The sequence below is a fragment of the Enhydra lutris genome, unplaced genomic scaffold, assembly GCF_002288905.1.
Source record: "Enhydra lutris kenyoni isolate GAN:26980312 unplaced genomic scaffold, ASM228890v2 scaffoldscaffold8, whole genome shotgun sequence".
Lineage (NCBI taxonomy): Eukaryota > Metazoa > Chordata > Mammalia > Carnivora > Mustelidae > Enhydra > Enhydra lutris.
This window is the reverse complement of record NW_019154092.1, coordinates 26,513,367-26,531,737: the sequence shown is the minus strand read 5'-3', so window position 1 is coordinate 26,531,737 and position 18,371 is coordinate 26,513,367. Positions and strand designations below refer to the sequence as shown.

The 18,371-nt window shown below is 33.6% G+C and overlaps 1 protein-coding gene across 3 annotated transcripts in view; it reads left to right on the top strand.

Moving 5' to 3' along the window:
- LOC111142485 (trafficking protein particle complex 8) overlaps nucleotides 1-18,371 on the top strand; it is a 76,740-nt gene that overhangs the window by 35,374 nt on the left and 22,995 nt on the right. For all 3 annotated transcript variants that reach the window (XM_022495687.1, XM_022495686.1, XM_022495688.1), the window contains 9 exons: nucleotides 1,460-1,591; nucleotides 5,489-5,713; nucleotides 6,657-6,765; nucleotides 8,583-8,777; nucleotides 9,348-9,478; nucleotides 11,905-11,979; nucleotides 12,462-12,588; nucleotides 12,994-13,148; nucleotides 15,425-15,867. In XM_022495687.1, coding sequence (XP_022351395.1) covers nucleotides 1,460-1,591; nucleotides 5,489-5,713; nucleotides 6,657-6,765; nucleotides 8,583-8,777; nucleotides 9,348-9,478; nucleotides 11,905-11,979; nucleotides 12,462-12,588; nucleotides 12,994-13,148; nucleotides 15,425-15,867 — 1,592 coding nt within the window. The remainder of the gene's footprint in view (nucleotides 1-1,459; nucleotides 1,592-5,488; nucleotides 5,714-6,656; nucleotides 6,766-8,582; nucleotides 8,778-9,347; nucleotides 9,479-11,904; nucleotides 11,980-12,461; nucleotides 12,589-12,993; nucleotides 13,149-15,424; nucleotides 15,868-18,371) is intronic.

Sequence of the window (18,371 nt, the reverse complement as noted above, 5' to 3'; positions counted from 1 at the left end):
ATATATTTAACATAAAAGCACAAATGTAGAGAGGGAGAAATGACACCACCACGCTGGTGATTGTGGTTAGTCCGGCAAGTTAGATGAGGCATGGAAGGGGGCAGAAAGATGTTCACCTTTTTTTTTCTTCAAGCATTTATTCTTTAAGGAAAAAAAATTATTTTTTAAAGAAGAAAACATTTTCCTAAAAATGAAAAATGCACTCCCTCGCTCCCTTAACCCTTGGATAAGAACTGCTTGTCAATTGTACATTCCTGATTTTCCCACTTAACTAGGTTTTGGATCTTACTTGGACAGAAACATTTGATCATTAAGTTTTTGTCATAGGGAAGTTGAACTAGGTAATAATATTTACCATTTACTGAATGCTTTTTAGATTGTTTCCTCAGATCTGTTTCTACTCCTTAATTTTGTGATTGCTGCAGAGATGAGTTATAATAATCTATGATCTATGAGCACTTTTTTGATGTAACTATAATTTGTTGACATTATTGCATTTAAAGTAAATGTTTTCTGTTTTCAACTCTCCCTGGGGAAAATAATGGCAGCAGAGCACATGGAAGGGCATGGTAAGTTCAGCTTGAGAATAGCTGAAACCTAGAGAAAGTTTTGGTGAAAATGATGTTGATACTTGATCAGCACCCTTCACTACTTTCTCTGTTATTTGTAAAGTGGTAATAGCTCTTTCATTTGAAAGGTTGTCCTTATGAATGAGGATGTAAATGTAGTATGTGGTTTTTGTGGACACTAATGTAAGAGTCCATTGAAGTGGAAACTAATTTGAGTTGTACCATTTACTAATAATGCTAATAGCCGGGATAATCTTTGAAGGGGAAACCTTCTAAACTTCTTAATGAAAAGCAGTCACTTTGGTATTCTTGAATTAAGCAAAAATTGAGAATTGCTTTTACATACAGTAAACTTAATAGAGGATAAAGCAGAGATTAGATTATTTCATAATCTACATACATTCTCTTTTATTTTTCCCTTTTTTCTTGGGTAATGGAAATATGCTATTGGATATCTCAGATCAATTTCCTGAAGAAATTGTGTGAATCTGTTGTTTTCTGTGCTCTCCTTTCTGGTTTGTCTTTAATCAGTATATCTGTATTCTCAGTTTATGTAGTTTTTTTTTTTTTTTGCCATTTGAAAAGGGATTGCATTTCTTTAGAGATTTATTATATGCTGCATATTATAACCAGACATTTGGCTTTATGTAAAACAAAAGAAAATATTTAATAGTAGGGACTTTTTTGAAGGATTTCAAGAAAAATTTGTGCTTATTGGAAGAAAGAATCATCAAGATTGGATTGCCCTTTGATTTCTGCCCTCAAATACTCTTATGCTAAATAGTGAATATGCTATATATTATTTTTAGAAAGTAAATGGTTTTTACCAGTTATCTTTTTGCTTTTAATTTTGTGAAACTAACCTTGTTTTTGTTTTAAACATTCAATAGGATTCTGATCTTCGAAGTGCACTTCTTTTGGAACAGGCGGCACATTGCTTTATAAACATGAAGAGTCCCATGGTTAGAAAATACGCATTTCATATGATATTGGCAGGCCATCGCTTTAGTAAAGCTGGGCAGGTGAGTGTATTTTCTTTAAAAAAAAAAAAATAATAATAGTTTAATTTTTGTTATTAGTTATTTTATAAATGTATGCCATTCATCAATTTTTTATGATTTTAAAATTAATCTTAAAAATGGAAGCAAATTTTGTTCTGAGGTAACGTGTTATATTGGTAAGGGCATGAGATTTGGATTTAGATAAATGTGGGTTTTAATCTTGATCTGCTCACAACTTGACTTGGGTTTAAGTTACTTCTCTGAGCCTCAGTTTTTGTATTTATTTTGGGATTTTGGAGTTTTGCCCAAATTTTTGTGAGGATAAAACAAATCATACATATGAAGGGCTGGATATACTGAATGCATTTAAACAATTTTTATTATCATTTACAGTGGTTGGACTTTCTGCTTTAGCTCTGGTCTTCTGTTATTTCTCAAAGTGCCTTATAATGATATTTACTAAATATTTAATGAGTAGAAATCCTGTCTCTCTTTTCCCTGGAAGCAGTTGGGTTGGAGAGATCTTTATTATTTTAGATCGATTTCTCCAGCCCCAGTTGCCCTTTTAATTATTAGTTGGAGGGAGAATTGTTAGAGGCAGAGCGGTAGCAGCAATAAGTCATGGTTTACTGTAAATATAGATAAGTAAGTATGGATTGAAGAATCATCTCTGAATTCCTGGAACTATACAAGGAGCTTAGTATGTACCATAAAACCATAGTCTTATCTCTTAAGGAGTTTTTTATATCATAGGGAAATACGAGGACTTAAAAAAATTAGGTTAATAATGAATTTTTATGAACATACTTATGTTTTTCAAAGTCTGTGCTAAACAAACATGTCAGTATTTTAAATTATATGTTATTAAAATGGTGCAAAGAAACCAAAGCATTCAAAAATTACTTTCAATTTCTTTTTTTTTTTTAAATATTTATTTATTTGACAGAGAGAGAGAGAGAGAGAGATCACAAGTAGGCAGAGAGGCAGGCAGAGAGAGAGGGGGAAGCAGGATCCCTGCTGAGCAGAGAGCCCGATACGGGGCTCGATCCCAGGACCCTGAGATCATGACCTGAGCCGAAGGCAGAGGCTTAACCCACTGAGCCACTCAGGCACCCCCAAAAATTACTTTCAATTTCATGTGAAAATGCCATGATTTTAAAAAACAAGTATTTCAAGATTGGGTTCCTCCTATTTTTGGAAACTGGCAAGTTAGAAAGTAGGTGATTTTGCTTTATATTAGATACAAAACTGTAAAAATATTTCTAAAATTAAATATCTTTTTAATATATCAATTTAAAATTATTGATACACTCCATCAACTAGAATTTCTCAGGTTCTAGAGGGGAACATAATTTTAAAGTATCATTTCTCACAGCTCTTTTTCCATAGTAAATGCAAATGCATCTGAAACATGTTATCCCATTGTTTATTGTCATTTAAAAATGTTTTATTCAAAATGTAATAAGCATGTGGTTCCCTTTGCTTGGGAGGAAAACTAAATACTCCATTAGGAATGGTCCATTGTCTCTTACTAAAAATAAGTCATCCTTTTCCACATCTTTGTCCACTTTTATGAATGGTTTCATTCATGAACATGATGATGTCACTGGAATTGGAAACAACCACTCATATTTCATCTTCTGAGATTATAGGACATGCTACTTCTAGGAAATACATGCAAATTAAAAATACTACCTTTGTAGTAGGTTGACATACATTTACTATTTAGCTCATTAATCATTTTTTTTTCTTTAAGATTTTATTTATTCATTTGAGAGAGACAAGGATAGCACAAGCAGGGGGTGGCAGAGGGAGAGGGAGAAGCAGACTCCCTGCTGAGCCGGGACACTCCCCCCGCCCCCCCGCCCCCGCAACATGGGGCTCTATCCCAGGACCTGGAGATCATGACCCAAAGCCAAAGGCAGATGCCTAACCATCTGAGCCACCTGGGCACCCTCTTAGTAATCATCTTTAACTCTAGTTATCTCATGGAGTTAGTGATTCCAGGGTACCTAGTTCTGTATTTTGTGACCATTCTGTATATAACCCTGCATCCAGAAAATCTCTTTCTCAGACAGTATATAGAAACTAAAAGTATAACTAGAAATGCTCTTTTGTTGGAAAAATAAATATATGTCCTATTGTAGTTGGTCAAGAACAGTATCTTCCTTGGAAGGTGGGACATAGAACAAAAATGGTTGTCAGTGAGGCCAAGTTGTTCCTCAGAAGCAGCACTTTTTATGACATTTCCATTAAAATGTGTATTGTTGCCTGAGATTAGAGGACGTTAGAGAAGATTATGTGTATATAGAAAGGCCATTTCTCAGTCCTCTCTGCTTGAGAGTTTGTGCCAAATTGCTTTTCTTGTCCCCAGCATTTTTTAATAGTTCCTTTTTTTACTGTTAGTTTTCCAGTAAGAATTATCAACAAGTAAAAGGAATTAAAAAAAAGGAATTGGCATTTCCAAAGATTAAAATTGGTAAAAAATTTAAGAAAGTGCTAGAGAGGGTGTATATGTTTGTGTCCCATATAACCCTAGACACAGTATACCCCTGTTTCAATTTTTATTTTAAAAGGCAGACTTTAAATCCTTGTTACCTTTTAAATCTCTTTAGATGCTTTTCCAAGAAATCGTAAAAATGCACTTGAACTCAATATTTTGACATATTGTTTCTTGTATCTCAGTTTTTAAGACTCAATGTTTGTGTTCCTTTTTACTAAAGGAAGTATGGAGATCAAGAAATATCACTTAAAAGTATTTTGAAACAATCTCAAACTTATAAAGAAGTTATAAGTACAGTTCAGAAACTTTACCTGAGTGATTTGATAGTTATCTACATGGTGCCACATTACTCCCAAATATTTCAGGACGTGTTTCCCATTTTCTAGAAACAAGACTTTTTCTCCTATATAACCATAATACAGCAATCAAATAAAGAACTTAATACTGATATAGTATCACTAGCTAATCCTCCAACCAATGTCCCATAAATATCCTTTATAGCATAAGGATCCTGTTCAGAAGGATCCTTTGACATTATGACCTTGATACTTTTGAAGATTACAGGCCAATTATTTTTATAGAGTGTCTCTCAATTTGTTTGGTGTTTGGTGTTTCCTCACAATGAGATTCAGATTGGGTATCTTTGTAGGAATATCACAGAAGAGAGACTGAATTCTTAAATTGCATGCTATTAAGTGGCAGATGATTTTGATTTGCTTTAATTTTTTACCAGGAAAACATTTTCTTAAAAAAAAAACAAAAAACAAGCAGTTCTGGCTCTACAGGATACAAAGTTGTAATCTACTCTGGAGAGGGGAGTTAGGTACAAGAGTATACTCTGAAGCAGGGTTAGTGGAGTGAAGCCTCTTCCTTGGTACCAAATCCCAGTTTTAAGATAGAGGTTGTCTGAGTTCAGAGGGTGTCAGTAATAGGCAATTAATGCCAAATATCTGCTCACAAGTGTGGCAGAATGTAGCAATGGGCAAAAGAAAAGAATATACCATACTCTTACTACCAAACGAAATCGTACTTTAGTTAGCATTCAGCCCAGTGCAGTGGTATAGAGATGACTGTAACACAATCAGTAAGATAGTTCTCAGTTATAAAATAACAACCTAATTTATGATTCTCTATGCTACTTTCTGAAAACTCCCAGATGGTTTTTCATAAAGTCATGATTATTTTTGACTTCTTGGTCTTCCTGCTCTTGGACAAAGCAGTCACTTGCCTGCTTCAGGACCTCTTATTTTTTAGTAATAATTACAAAGGGGTCTTCATAAATGTTAGTTTCATTGTTTCATCATTGTAGTCTTTGTTAGAAGCACCAGTTACCAGGTTCGTGATTATGTGTGTGTTTACTTTTTCTAGTTCAAGAGAAATTTGGATTTTAATACTTTTTGTTTATTTTCTTTCAGAAAAAGCATGCTTTACGCTGTTATTGTCAAGCCATGCAAGTTTACAAGGGAAAAGGCTGGTCTCTTGCAGAGGATCATATTAACTTCACTATTGGCCGCCAGTCGTATACCCTTAGGCAACTGGACAATGCTGTGTCTGCTTTTAGGCATATTTTAATCAATGAAAGTAAACAATCTGCTGCTCAACAAGGGGCCTTCCTCAGAGAGTATCTTTATGTTTACAAGGTGAATACTTGTTTTTAGTAGTAGATATTAAAATTTAAGTCATTATTTAAAAAAAAAAAAACTCCTTTAGTAGGAGTTCAATAAAATGGTTTTCTTAGAATTTATGTAATTATGTGCCATAATAAAATGTGGCATTATGCCCTTCGGCCATAGATCTGAGTTCCATGGCCCTTCTACAGATCTTTAAAAGGGAATTTTAATAGTCCATAAACATTTGATCTGTGCCTATTCTTGGAACTTAAAAAGAAAAAAAAGGAAGAGATGCCATGACTTTCTAGGCTCCTTCTTCATTATTTTTTTTTTTTGAATCATAACAAATTTTATGACATACTGGGTCCTCATACCATCCTTTGGAAAAAGTACATTCCTTTCTTTTCCCTATGAAAGATGATAAGGTATGTGTCTATGGGAAGTGGCCATATTATAGTCTAACCCAGAAAAATTAATAGGAGGGAAAAATACTTCACTGAGGCAGGAGGTTAGAAAATACAAAACATTGTTTTGGGGAAAAACTTACTTTAAAATTTTTTAAGTTTAAAATTTTTTCAAATTTAAAAATTTTTTCTTCAAGATTTGTGAATAATGAATATTTTATCTATCCTGCAGAAAATATGCTTTCATTCTTTATTAATTTGAGATCAAATGGGTTAGAATTTTGACAGATAGGATGCTGTAAAGAGTCACAGGAAGTAAAGTGCATACAATAGTATTTGGAAGTTTTCACATCCAAAGAGAGCCAATTAGCTGAGGAACTTTAGGAAGATTCTCTTGGCTAGAATAAATGTTATTTAAAAGTTTATGGCTGATATATTAAGTAAAACTAGTAATTATTTTAATATTCTTGCTTAACATATTTTTAATTCCTTACATATTAAAAAATGAGAAGGCAAATATAAAGAAAGTGGAGTTTTCTCAAAAAATTCTTCTTCTGTATTTCTCCTAGAATGTAAGTCAGCTATCACCAGATGGTCCTTTACCACAGCTACCTTTACCGTATATTAACAGTTCAGCAACACGCGTTTTCTTTGGCCACGACAGACGACCAGCAGATGGTTTGTAAATTTTATTTGGCCTTGTTGCATAGTGACTATTTTTTTAAGTGTTTTTTTTCTTTATTTAAGAAATGATGTTGTAATTGTTAAAGCATATTTGAAAATAAATAGCTCTGTACTGTATCACTTATCATCCTGCCAACTGAAGATAACCAGTACTTCAGGGTTTTCCTTCCAGCTCTAAAAACTAAATATAAAAACAAAATAGCTACAATTATAATGGGTTTTCTCACATAGTCTTATTGAACATTTTTAATGGCTGTAAGATACTTTATTCAATACATATAAATGAAGTACTTTAATATTTGCTTTAGTATTTGCTAATAGTTGGACTGTTTCCTTCTTTTCCTTATATAAAGTTATGTTTGATGGACATTTTTGTGGATAAAACTCTTTTTTTTTTAAGATTTTTATTTTATTTATTCGACAGAAAGAGAGAGAGCACAAGCAGGGGGAGAGGCAGGCGGAGGGAGAGGGAGAGGCAGGCTCCTTGCAGAGCAGGGGAAGCCCGATACAGGACTCGATCCGAGGACTCTGGGATCATGACCTGAGCTGAAGGCAGTGGCTTAACCCACTGAGTCACCTAGACGCCCCTAAAACTTGTTTTCTTAACTTTTTTTTATAGAAATTTCAAATATACATAGTAGCAGAGAACAGTTGCCAATATTCTGTTCTTCTTGTAAGACTTTTTAAAATACAGGCTTATTTTCTTAGGATTGAGCCTTAGAATGGCGTACTGAGCCAAAAGTGTAAATATGTTAAAGTAAACTTTGTAATTTTAAGCATTCTTATATTTGAACTTACTAATATGTTTCTCCTTGAGATTTAGTATAAAATTTAAAAATATTTATCAGTGGGTGTCTGGGTGGTGCAGTTGGTTAAGTGTCCAACTCTTGGTTTCAGGCTGGGTTGTGGTCTCAGTGTCCTGGGATCATGCTGTGTGTTTGGGCTCTGTGCTCAATGCGGAGTCTGCTTGAGACTCTCTCTGCCCTTACTTGTTCCTCTCTCTCTCTCTAAAATAAATAAATAAATCTTTAATAAAAATATATATGTATGTTTATGAAAATGTTTATGGCAGGATTGGTTTTAATAGTAAAAAATACTAGAATGATAGAGGAGATGAATTGATAAATTTTGGCATATTTATGTAATGGATTCATGCTGTAGGACATGAATGAAATTGTTCTACATGTTTCAGTATGGATAATACACCATAATGTTGAGTGAAAAAAGTTACAGAATGATCAATCAAATGTAATTCCATTTATATAAATTTCTAGTGTCAAACCAATTCATACTATGCATACATTGTTTATGTATACACTAATATGTGGCAAAGTAAAAAATATGGATGAAAACACTGTATTTCAGTTTTGGAATAGCTCTGGCAAGAAGTGCTAGTAGAGATGAAGGAGAGAAATAGGATTTGGGAGGGTTACACAGAGGACTCTAATTATTTGTAACATAAAGAATATTTGGGATTTTATGACAAACGTTGACATTTTGTTAAATTTCAGTGTATAAATATTATTCTCCGTGTGTTTCGGTATGTTTGAAGTATTTTATATGAAATTGTGAAATATTAAGAAAAATATATTCTTTCAGTGTTAAGAAGAAAAGAACAAGAATATTATAAGTCAAGTTCCATTTAGGCTAGGGTTAGTAAGAGAATGTTTTTCTCTCAGGTAATTAAACAGGCACGGGTGAGTATATATGTATATATATTTATTTGGCTACCTTGGATTTTTATTTAAAATATGTCTCATTTGAGGGCAGGTGTTAGTATACATGTGCTTAATTGTGACTTTTTTTTTTAGGTGAAAAGCAAGCAGCCACTCATGTAAGTCTTGATCAGGAGTATGATTCTGAGTCCTCTCAGCAGTGGCGAGAACTTGAAGAACAGGTTGTAGCTGTGGTTAACAGAGGAGTAATTCCAACCAATTTCTACCCCACACAATACTGTTTGAATAGTTACTCAGATAACTCAAGATTTCCACTGGCAGTTGTAGAAGGTGATATACTTGAATTTTTATTCATGGTTTTTTGTTTGTTTTACTTACAGCAGATAGACTGGAAGGCATGAAAAAATAAATTTGGAAACATAACTTAGTGAGCTGCATGTATAAAACTAGGCATTGTGGGCTCTGATACTGGTACATATAGTGTGCTATTGGAATATACAAGAGAGAATGACATTTGTTAGTACATAGAAATTGGGGGGAAATCTTCTAGAGGAAGTCTTTTTTTTTTTTTCTTAAGATTTTATTTATTAGAGAGAGAGAGCATAGAGGGAGAGTGAGAGGGAGAAGCAGATTTCCTGCTGACCAGAGAGCCCGATGCGGGGCTTGATTTCCAGGACCCTGAGATCATGATCTGAGCTTAGGCAGCCGCTTAACTGACTAAGCCACCCAGGCTCCCCTAGAGGAAGTCATTTTAAAACTGAATCCATGGACATGTACAAGGTGGTAAGGGATAGTCTAGGCAGAAATACAGAGCTGTGAAAGTAAGGTGTGTTTAGAGAATTGAAGCATAGGGTAATAAGTGGGATTTGTTAGTTATTAATTTAGGCCTTTCTTTTGTAGAACCAATAACAGTGGAAGTGGCTTTTAGAAATCCTTTGAAGGTTCCACTTTTGTTGACTGATTTGTCATTGCTGTGGAAGTTTCAACCAAAAGATAGTAGTGGAAAGGATAATGAAGAAGTTAAAGAACTAGTAAGTTATTAAAAGGTATTTGTAATAAGCATGTTTCAGTAATAGTTGCTAACATTTCAATTTTTTCTGTTCAGTGAGCTATACTTGTTCTTTTTTATGCTTATTTTCCGTAGTTATAAAAAGTATGACATACACTTATTGTTGAAAATTGAGTATACAAAGAATATAAAGAAGAGTAAAACTGTCTTCTCAGTATTTAGAAATAACCACTTTAATGCTTTTCTGTATCTTCCCAGTCATTTCCATTTTTTAATTTTCTCTCATATATGGGATTCTTTCATATTGCGTATATTGTTTTTTTTTATTGTGTTGATTCATATGCATATTTTGATAATAAAATGTCTCAGTATTTCATTTCTGTATAATATTCCACCGTGGATGACATGTAAGCTCCTCTAGTATCTCTCCACTGATAGTTGTTGTAGAAGTTTCCGTTTGTTTACTATCATCATCATACAATGGTAAAAATTTGTGTGTATAGTATTTTATCCTGATGATTTCTATAGTAAAGATTCCTGGGCATGAAGTTAAAACATTTTAGGGAATAAGTATTTTAGTAGTACTCTATTAGTTTCCCAAAAGATCATACCAATAGGCTTTTCACTAACAGCACATGGGATTGCATATCTCATCTTTGCTGCATTAAGTGTTCTTACTTATTAAAAAAAAAAAAAAACTTACTGATTCAAAGGTAAGAAAAATGCTTTTTTGTTATTTTCCATTTCATTCATTAATTTCTGGTGAAGTTAAAGTTCTTGTATTTCCTTTTTGTGAATTGTCTTTATATATACATTATCTGTTTCTTTTCTTAGTCGTGTCTGTTAATAAGCTGTTTATTTGAGATAAGTTATTTTTGAAACAGCAATGACTTGAATAAATATTTTCTGTTACCATACTGATTGTATGTATGTACATAATATGTACCATACTGATTGTATGATTGTAACAAATAACTGGGATGGTACATTTTTCACCCATTTATTAGGTTATTCACCAATATTTACTGTATCTTTTACTTTTTTTATACTACCTTGCTATATACTTTAGAAATGTGGTAAATATTATTTTGGAACTGGGAAATATCCCAACATTTTGGCACTGATTTATGGAGGGAGAACTTGAAAGAAGATGTATGTCATACTAACTTTAGTATAAATTATTTCTCTTGAAGTGTTTTGATATTTAAGGATTGCCTTATATAAAGTCTTGTTGGTTAAGTCCATTAAAGGTGTTTTGTGATTATTTATACTCATTGTGAATAGTTTGAAAGATTGAGATTTTGTAGGCTCATATTCTGACTGGAATTTTAGCAACCTCTTGAATTTTTCTAATGTTTTTTAGATGCCTAGAATATAAATTAGAAGTCTATAAACTGTTTACTCTTGGGAAAGTTGTTTTTTTTTTTTTAGATTTTATTTATTTGTCAGAGAGGGAGAGAGAGCGAGCGAGCACAGGCAGACAGAATGGCAGGCAGAGGGAGAAGCAGGCTCCCCGCCGAGCAAGGAGCCCGATGTGGGACTCGATCCCAGGACGCTAGGATCATGACCTGAGCCAAAGGCAGCTGCTTAACCAACTGAGCCACCCAGGCGTCCCGGGAAAGTTTTTTTTTAAAAGATCCATTAGCTTTTTAAGTGTATTAGTCTGTGTACTGCTAGATTTTAAAGGAAGTTTATTAAAATTGAGTGAAAATTTTCATTTTGTATAATTAAGTTATACTTTTTCCTGTAAGTTTCAAACTCTTTGGATTTCTTCATAAGCTTCTGCTGATGGATTAAGATGCTGACCTGGAATTTAGGGAAATGTAATTTTTATTTATCGTGTGAAGTAACTAACTTCATGGTAAAAGTAAAACAGTGTTTATGAGGACCAGCTTTAGCCCAAGTATAAATTAGTTAACTCTGCTTTGTTATATGACCTCTTACACAAGTCCTTGAATTGGAGGACACAGGCTTTTTTTTGCTCTCTCTTACTGCCCTTATTGGCTACCAGTCCTTTGTGCGTCTTGTTTAGGTGTCATTACTTTTTTTATAATTGGCTAATTTGGAAAATGAGGCTAATCAGAGTAAAAGATGGAGAAATTTGTTCTGATTGCAAGATTAAGTGTCCATTTCAGCCACTGTTGATGATTAGTAACTGAACTTTTATTTGTTGAAGTTTTGTCCTCTTGGTGGCTGCAACTTTGAGTAGCTCACTTACCCTCCTCACTTGAATTGGACTGAATGAAATGAAAAAAATGTATATAGCACGCATTCTGCTACTGCGTGGCTTTACTCCAGGTGTGAAAGTTTGCTTATTGCTTAGCACATAGTAAGAACCTAATAAATGCTAACTATAATTATTGTTATTGTTAAGTATTAATGTATAGGAATGTTAATATTCTGATTATTTATTGGAGTGTATATTTTACAAAATAATTTATTTTTCAGGTAACAGGTGAACCTGTAATGATTGGAACTGAAGTTATTTCAGAATTTTTAATTAATAGTGAAGAATCTAAAGTGGTAACTATTTTATCGTTTTTTTGTCTTAAGCCTTTCAAAAAGTAAGATGCAAACAAATTTTAAAAATCAATTCAGTTTATTTTATAGCCTAGTTTTCTTAAAAGCTAAAATTTGGAAGGTTAGGAAACAGGAATTGCATAAGAGGAAATTGGTGGAAATAGTAGATTTGCAGAGGTCTTTGGTTTGTTAATTTCCAAAGAAGACTGATGAAAAATTTTTGCTTTTTTTGGAGGTGGTCAGTGTGGTAATTTCATGTAACATTTGCTTGACCAGAATATTTTGTTTTTTTGTTGACTTGAAGTGTTAATGAAGACCAAGCCTGTATCTTCTTTTGAAGAAGATGCTTTTCAAAATAAGAAATTAATTGATTATTCAAAAGTTTAGGTTGTGAGTTTATATTTTTACAGTGTTGCAAAATTTAGGTATTGCGCTATTTAAGATATTATGAAAACATAATAAGAGTGGCTTAAATATCTCCACAGGCAAGACTAAAGCTCTTTCCCCATCACATAGGGGAGCTGCATATTCTGGGAGTTGTTTATAATCTTGGCACTATTCAGGGCTACATGACAGTAGATGGCATTGGTGCTCTTCCTGGATGTCACACAGGTAAAACTATAGCATTACTAAACAGATACAAAACTAATAATTAAGTCTCCGTAAATAAATGAATGAAAATTAAGTGTTTTAAAAATAGGTTTAATGTACCTTAACAAAGGCACTTAGGTTATTTGGGTTATTTTAAACTCTGCCATTGCTGCAAAAATAAACAAATTTATTCCCTTCTAATGTATTTTGTATGTGTAAAACAAATAAATCCTAATGAGAAATTAATCCACATATAGGGGTGTGGTTAAACATAAAAATAAAATACACTTAATTCTGATTAACCGTGCCACTCAATAATTGTTTAGGATTTTTCTATAAATAATCTGAAAGCTATAGTATTTAAGCTAAATTGGTGTCATTTAACATATCAAATTATTTTAGGGCATTGATTGTTTTTTGTTTCAGGAAAACATTCCTTGAGTATGTCAGTCCGAGGGAGACAGGATTTAGAAATTCAAGGTCCTCGACTTAACAATACAAAAGAAGAGAAAACATCTATTAAATATGGTCCTGATCGACGTTTAGATCCCATTATCACAGAGGAAATGCCGCTATTGGAGGTATTTCACTTTTTAAAATTTCATGGATTAATAAATTATCTATAAGGTCATAATATATTCAGTCTATTAATTTTAGACTTTGAAGTTACTTACACTACATTGAATCATACTTTTTAATTATTATTAAGCTAGGTTAAATAGATCTAATTCACAAAGAAAAATCACAGCCAGGTTATAATATATAAACCTCAGATTATTAATGGAAATTGTGAAAATACATTTAAGAAACACTTTATTAAAACCAGTGACTTTGTTTATTAAAATCAGTGGCTTTTTTGGATAAGAGAGCCTGCTTCTCCCTTTCCCACTCCCCCTGCTTGTGTGTGAGCTCTCTCTCTCTCTCTCTCTGTCAAATAAATAAGTAAAATCTTAAAAAAACAAAAGTAGAAGAGCAGTCCTCTTTGAGTCCCCACTGTGTAAGCATTATGTTGTGTGTATGTTGTGTATATAGGCATTATGTTGTATATATTATTCAATGAGCCTTGTGTGGTAGACATTTGATTTGTGTCCGGTCATTCACTGTTAACCGATAAAACCACAGTGAATGACCTTATGCATATCATTTTCTACTCACACACTCACAGCTTCAGGATAAATTAGTGGAAATGAGAGTCCTGAGTCTTAATCTTATTTGCCATTTAAATTTGAAGCTGTCACCAAAAGGACTTTTAGCATCTATGTGTTTGAAGTAAAGGCTAGATATACTGATTATTCTGAAAGAGCCAATATTTAGTAAAATTTTTATTCTGAAGGTACATTACAGAGTATCTACACATGGTACATCACTGTTCTGCTAATTCTAGCACCCTTCCCATTTTACTAATGCCTTAGCCTTGACGGTATTCATGTGTCTGTGTATTTTACTGTGTCTTTGCAGTACTCTTTCAACTGTTTTTGACATATTATCTCAAAATTTACATTCCTTCACAAATTTTAACTTATTTGACTAAATTTATTTGACACTGGCTAAATCAGTAGTACATAGTCAGAGTCTTTAATAAAACCCTATGCCTGTTTTTTTTTCTTCTTAACCTGTGTTTTAGATTTCTACATTAATTCCTTATTTTCTCATACCTGTTTTTAAAGCTTCTGATGACTGCAGAATTTATCTGCTTCTTAAGGCTGTGGCCGTAGTGAATTTCCATTCAAATTTAGATTAAGAAGCATAGGTATTTCTGGGGATGGGTCAGTTGGTTAGGTGTCTGCCTTCTTCTCAGGTTGTGGACCCAGGGTCCTGGGATTGAGCCCTGTGTTGGGGGCTGCTTCTCCCCCCAACCCCCATGCTCTCTTGTTATCTCTTTCAAATAAATAAAATCTTAAAAAAAAAAAAAAAAAGAAACATAAGTATTTCCACTAGATTTTAGTAACTCCTGTGGAACTGTCAGCCATAACTTTATTAGAACATTTTTTTCTATACTTGTACCTTTATATTCCTTTTTTCTTAGATATTGTCAGTATCTGACATTTACACTTAAATCTTTTAAGTGCAAATAACTTACTAGGTGATTTTGTTAGCCCATATTTCTCCTTCTCCAATACAGCTTCACATTCACTTATCTGAAATCCTGAGGCCAGATGTGTGTTGGAAATCATTTTTTATCCTTAATTTTTAGAAATTGTGTGTGTGTGTGTGTGTTTATATCCAAAGTGTTATGTAACCCCTACTGGGTTTGTGGTAGCATCTGGAAATCAAGCGTATTAATATTGTGTGAATGAACCACATGAATGTCATACTGAATGGAAAAGGGTAAGTCAGATCAGGTTTAACTCCCATGTGAGTTACTAAAAGTTTGAGGTTGTTCAGAGCTTTTTAGGTTTTAAAATTATGGATATGGAATCATGGATCTGTAAGTTGTTTCCTTTTAAAAGATCTCTCGTGTATTTTTGCATCTTAATGATGTGTAAAAAATAGTTGAATTATTTTTCAAGTTGACCTTGAATAAGGACTTTTCAACTGATAGTTAATTCACATAGCCATTACTTGTAACTAACTTGTCCATAGTCTACATAGTTGGCCAAGTTTTGTTCATAGCTCACTTGTCACTGATGTTTTATTTTTAATTCATAACTGCAATCTGCTACTGAATAGCATTGATCTCTGTCTCATCTTTTGTAAAATGGAGTGTTAATTGCCATATATTCAGGGAGATATCAAAGAGAATTAATAAAATAATTGTAAACCTTTAGTAAAGAAATATAGCATCTTAAATTGTTACTCACTAGAGGTTTGGAATTTTTAACAGACAATATAATGATATTTTTTCCCTCCAATGCAGGTGTTCTTTATACATTTTCCTACAGGGCTCCTCTGTGGAGAAATCCGAAAAGCATATGTAGAATTTGTCAACGTCAGCAAATGTCCTCTTACTGGATTGAAGGTTGTTTCTAAACGTCCAGAGTTCTTTACTTTTGGTGGTAACACAGCTGTTCTAACACCACTAAGTCCCTCAGCTTCTGAGAACTGTAGTGCTTACAAGACTGTTGTGACAGATTCTACCTCTGTGTGTACAGCACTCGTATCATCAGCTTCCTCTGTAGACTTCGGCATTGGCATAGGGAGTCAGCCAGAGGTGATTCCTGTTCCCCTTCCTGATGCTGTTCTTCTACCTGGAGCTTCAGTTCAGCTACCAATGTGGTTACGTGGGCCAGATGAAGAAGGTGTCCATGAAATTAACTTTTTGTTTTACTATGAAAGTGTTCAAAAGCAGCCTAAAATACGGTGAGTATTATAAAACTTTCTAGATTTAACCTGTGTTTAATGTATATGTACAAATTCAAATAAACATTTTGATATTTGTTAACATATCATTGTTTCTTAAGAAATTATCCCCTTCCAAATTATGCATGATGTTTATATTTGAGCCTGTCCCTAATGTAAGTTCTAAGTAGCCAAAAGTACAAAAAATGAGGCTACCTAATCTTTTTAGTGGCTTTTATTTACAAACTTCATGATTCTTTAATAAAATCAAGTACTCTGGCCAAAGTTATCACATAATAATGAACTTCACTGGTACCATTTGCATATGAAGACAACCTGCTATAGTCATCCTGTTTGAAGAAAATTATTGTGTTTCACCTTTTCTTAACCCTTGTGCTCTCTCCTAACTCCTAAGAATGTGTGGGGAAAAAAGTATGTATTTGTAGAACAGATGATTAGGGTGGGGTTGTAATGAGGCTCACCGAAGAAATCAAACCTTGGTGCTCACAAGGGTTGGTGGCCTATATATTATTAAACAGCAATTATTTTATTTGTGATAATGCCATTATCATTTTTATAAAATTAACTAGGAATGATTTTGTTACTCCATTTTTTGAAAGGTTTTATTTATTTATTTGACAGACAGAGATCACAAGTAGGTAGAGAGAGAGAGAGAGAGGAGGAAGCAGGCTCCCTGCTGAGCAGAGAGCCGGATGTAGGGCTCGATCCCAGGGCCCTGGGATCATGACCCGAGCTGAAGGCAGAGGCTTGAAACCACTGAGCCACCCAGGTGCCCCTTGTTACTCCATTTATTAATGGAATATTTTAAATATCTTATAAGACTTATTGTGAGGGCAAAATAACAGTATTTATAAGAATGGGGACATTTTAGATACTCAGTAAATATTAATTCTCCTTCAAAAGACAATAGAGCATACTCTGGCCGAGGCAGTCAGGGAAGGCTTTGTGGAATACAGTAGTGGTGAAATGAGCTTCCAAAGAAAGTAAGGATTTCAGAATTTGGATATCAAGGGGGATGGGCAAGAAAGTAGTGGGTATTCCAGGGAGTGACTTTATGTAAATGAAGATTTGTAAATTAGGAATTATAAACTGAGTATAATTAGTTTGGTTACAGTGTAAAAAATGTGTAAAAGAAGTAAAGGGGAAACTGTTAGAACTAATAAATGAATTCAGTAAAGTCGTAGGATACAAAATTAGCATACAGAGATTGATTGCATTTCTATACTATAATAACGAAGTATCAGAGAAATTAAGAAAACAGGCTTATTTACAGTTGCATAAAAAAGAATACCTAGGAATAAATTTAACCAAGGAGGTAAAAGACCTGTACTCTGAAAACTATAAGACACTGATGAAAGAAATTGCGATGACACAAACAAATGGAAAGATATGCTGTGTTCCTGAATTGGAAGAATTAATATTGTTAAAATGTTCAGACTACGCAAAGCACTCTACAGATTCAGTGTAATCCTCATCAGAATACCAATGTCATGTTTTATAGAACTAGCACAAAGAATCCTAAAATTTGTATGGAACCACAAAAGACCCCAAACAGTCAAAGTGATCTTGTGGAAGAAGAATAAAGCTGGAGCTGTCATGCCCTGATTTCAAACTGTGCAACAAAGCTATAGTAATCACTGTAGTACGAGACTGACACAAAAATACACAAGGGTCAATGGGACAGAATAGAGAGCCCAGAAATAAATGTATATGTATATGGTCAATTAATCTATGACAAAAGAAGCAAGAATATATAATGGAGAAGATAGTTTCTTCAATAAATGATATTGGGAAAACTGGACCATTATCTTATACCATACACAAAAATAAATTCAAAATGGATTAAAGATGTGAATGTAAGACTTGAAAGCATAAAACTTCTAGGAAAAAACATAGGCAGTGAGCTCTTTGACGTTCATTGATCTTAGCAATGTTTTTTTGGGGTCTATTCAGGTAAGGGCAACAAAAGCTAAAACAAATGGGATCACACTAAACTAGAAAGCCTTTGCCCAGTGAAGGAGACCATCAGCAACACAAAAAGGCATTCTACTGAATGGGAGAAGGTATTTGCAAATCATGCATTGAATAAGGGGTTATAATCCAAAATATACAGAGAACTTAACACAATTTAATATAAAAATTAAAAAATGGACAGCGGATCTAAGACATTTTTCAAAAGATGACCTACAGGTGTCCAACAGACATATGAAAGGGTGCTCAGCATCACTAATCAGGGAAATGAAAAATCAAAATCACAATGATACGTTACCTCGTACTTGTCAGATTAGCTCTTATTAAAAAGACAAAATAGTAAGTGTTGGTGAGGTTGTAGAGAAAAAGGAACCCACATACATTTGGTGGAAATATGAATTGGTACAGCTTCTTATGGAAAACAGCAATAGAACTACATAAAACAGTAAAAAACCTGCAATAGAACTACCATACGATCCAGCAGTTCCAGTTCTGGGTATTTATCTGAAGAAAACAAAACCACCAATCCAAAG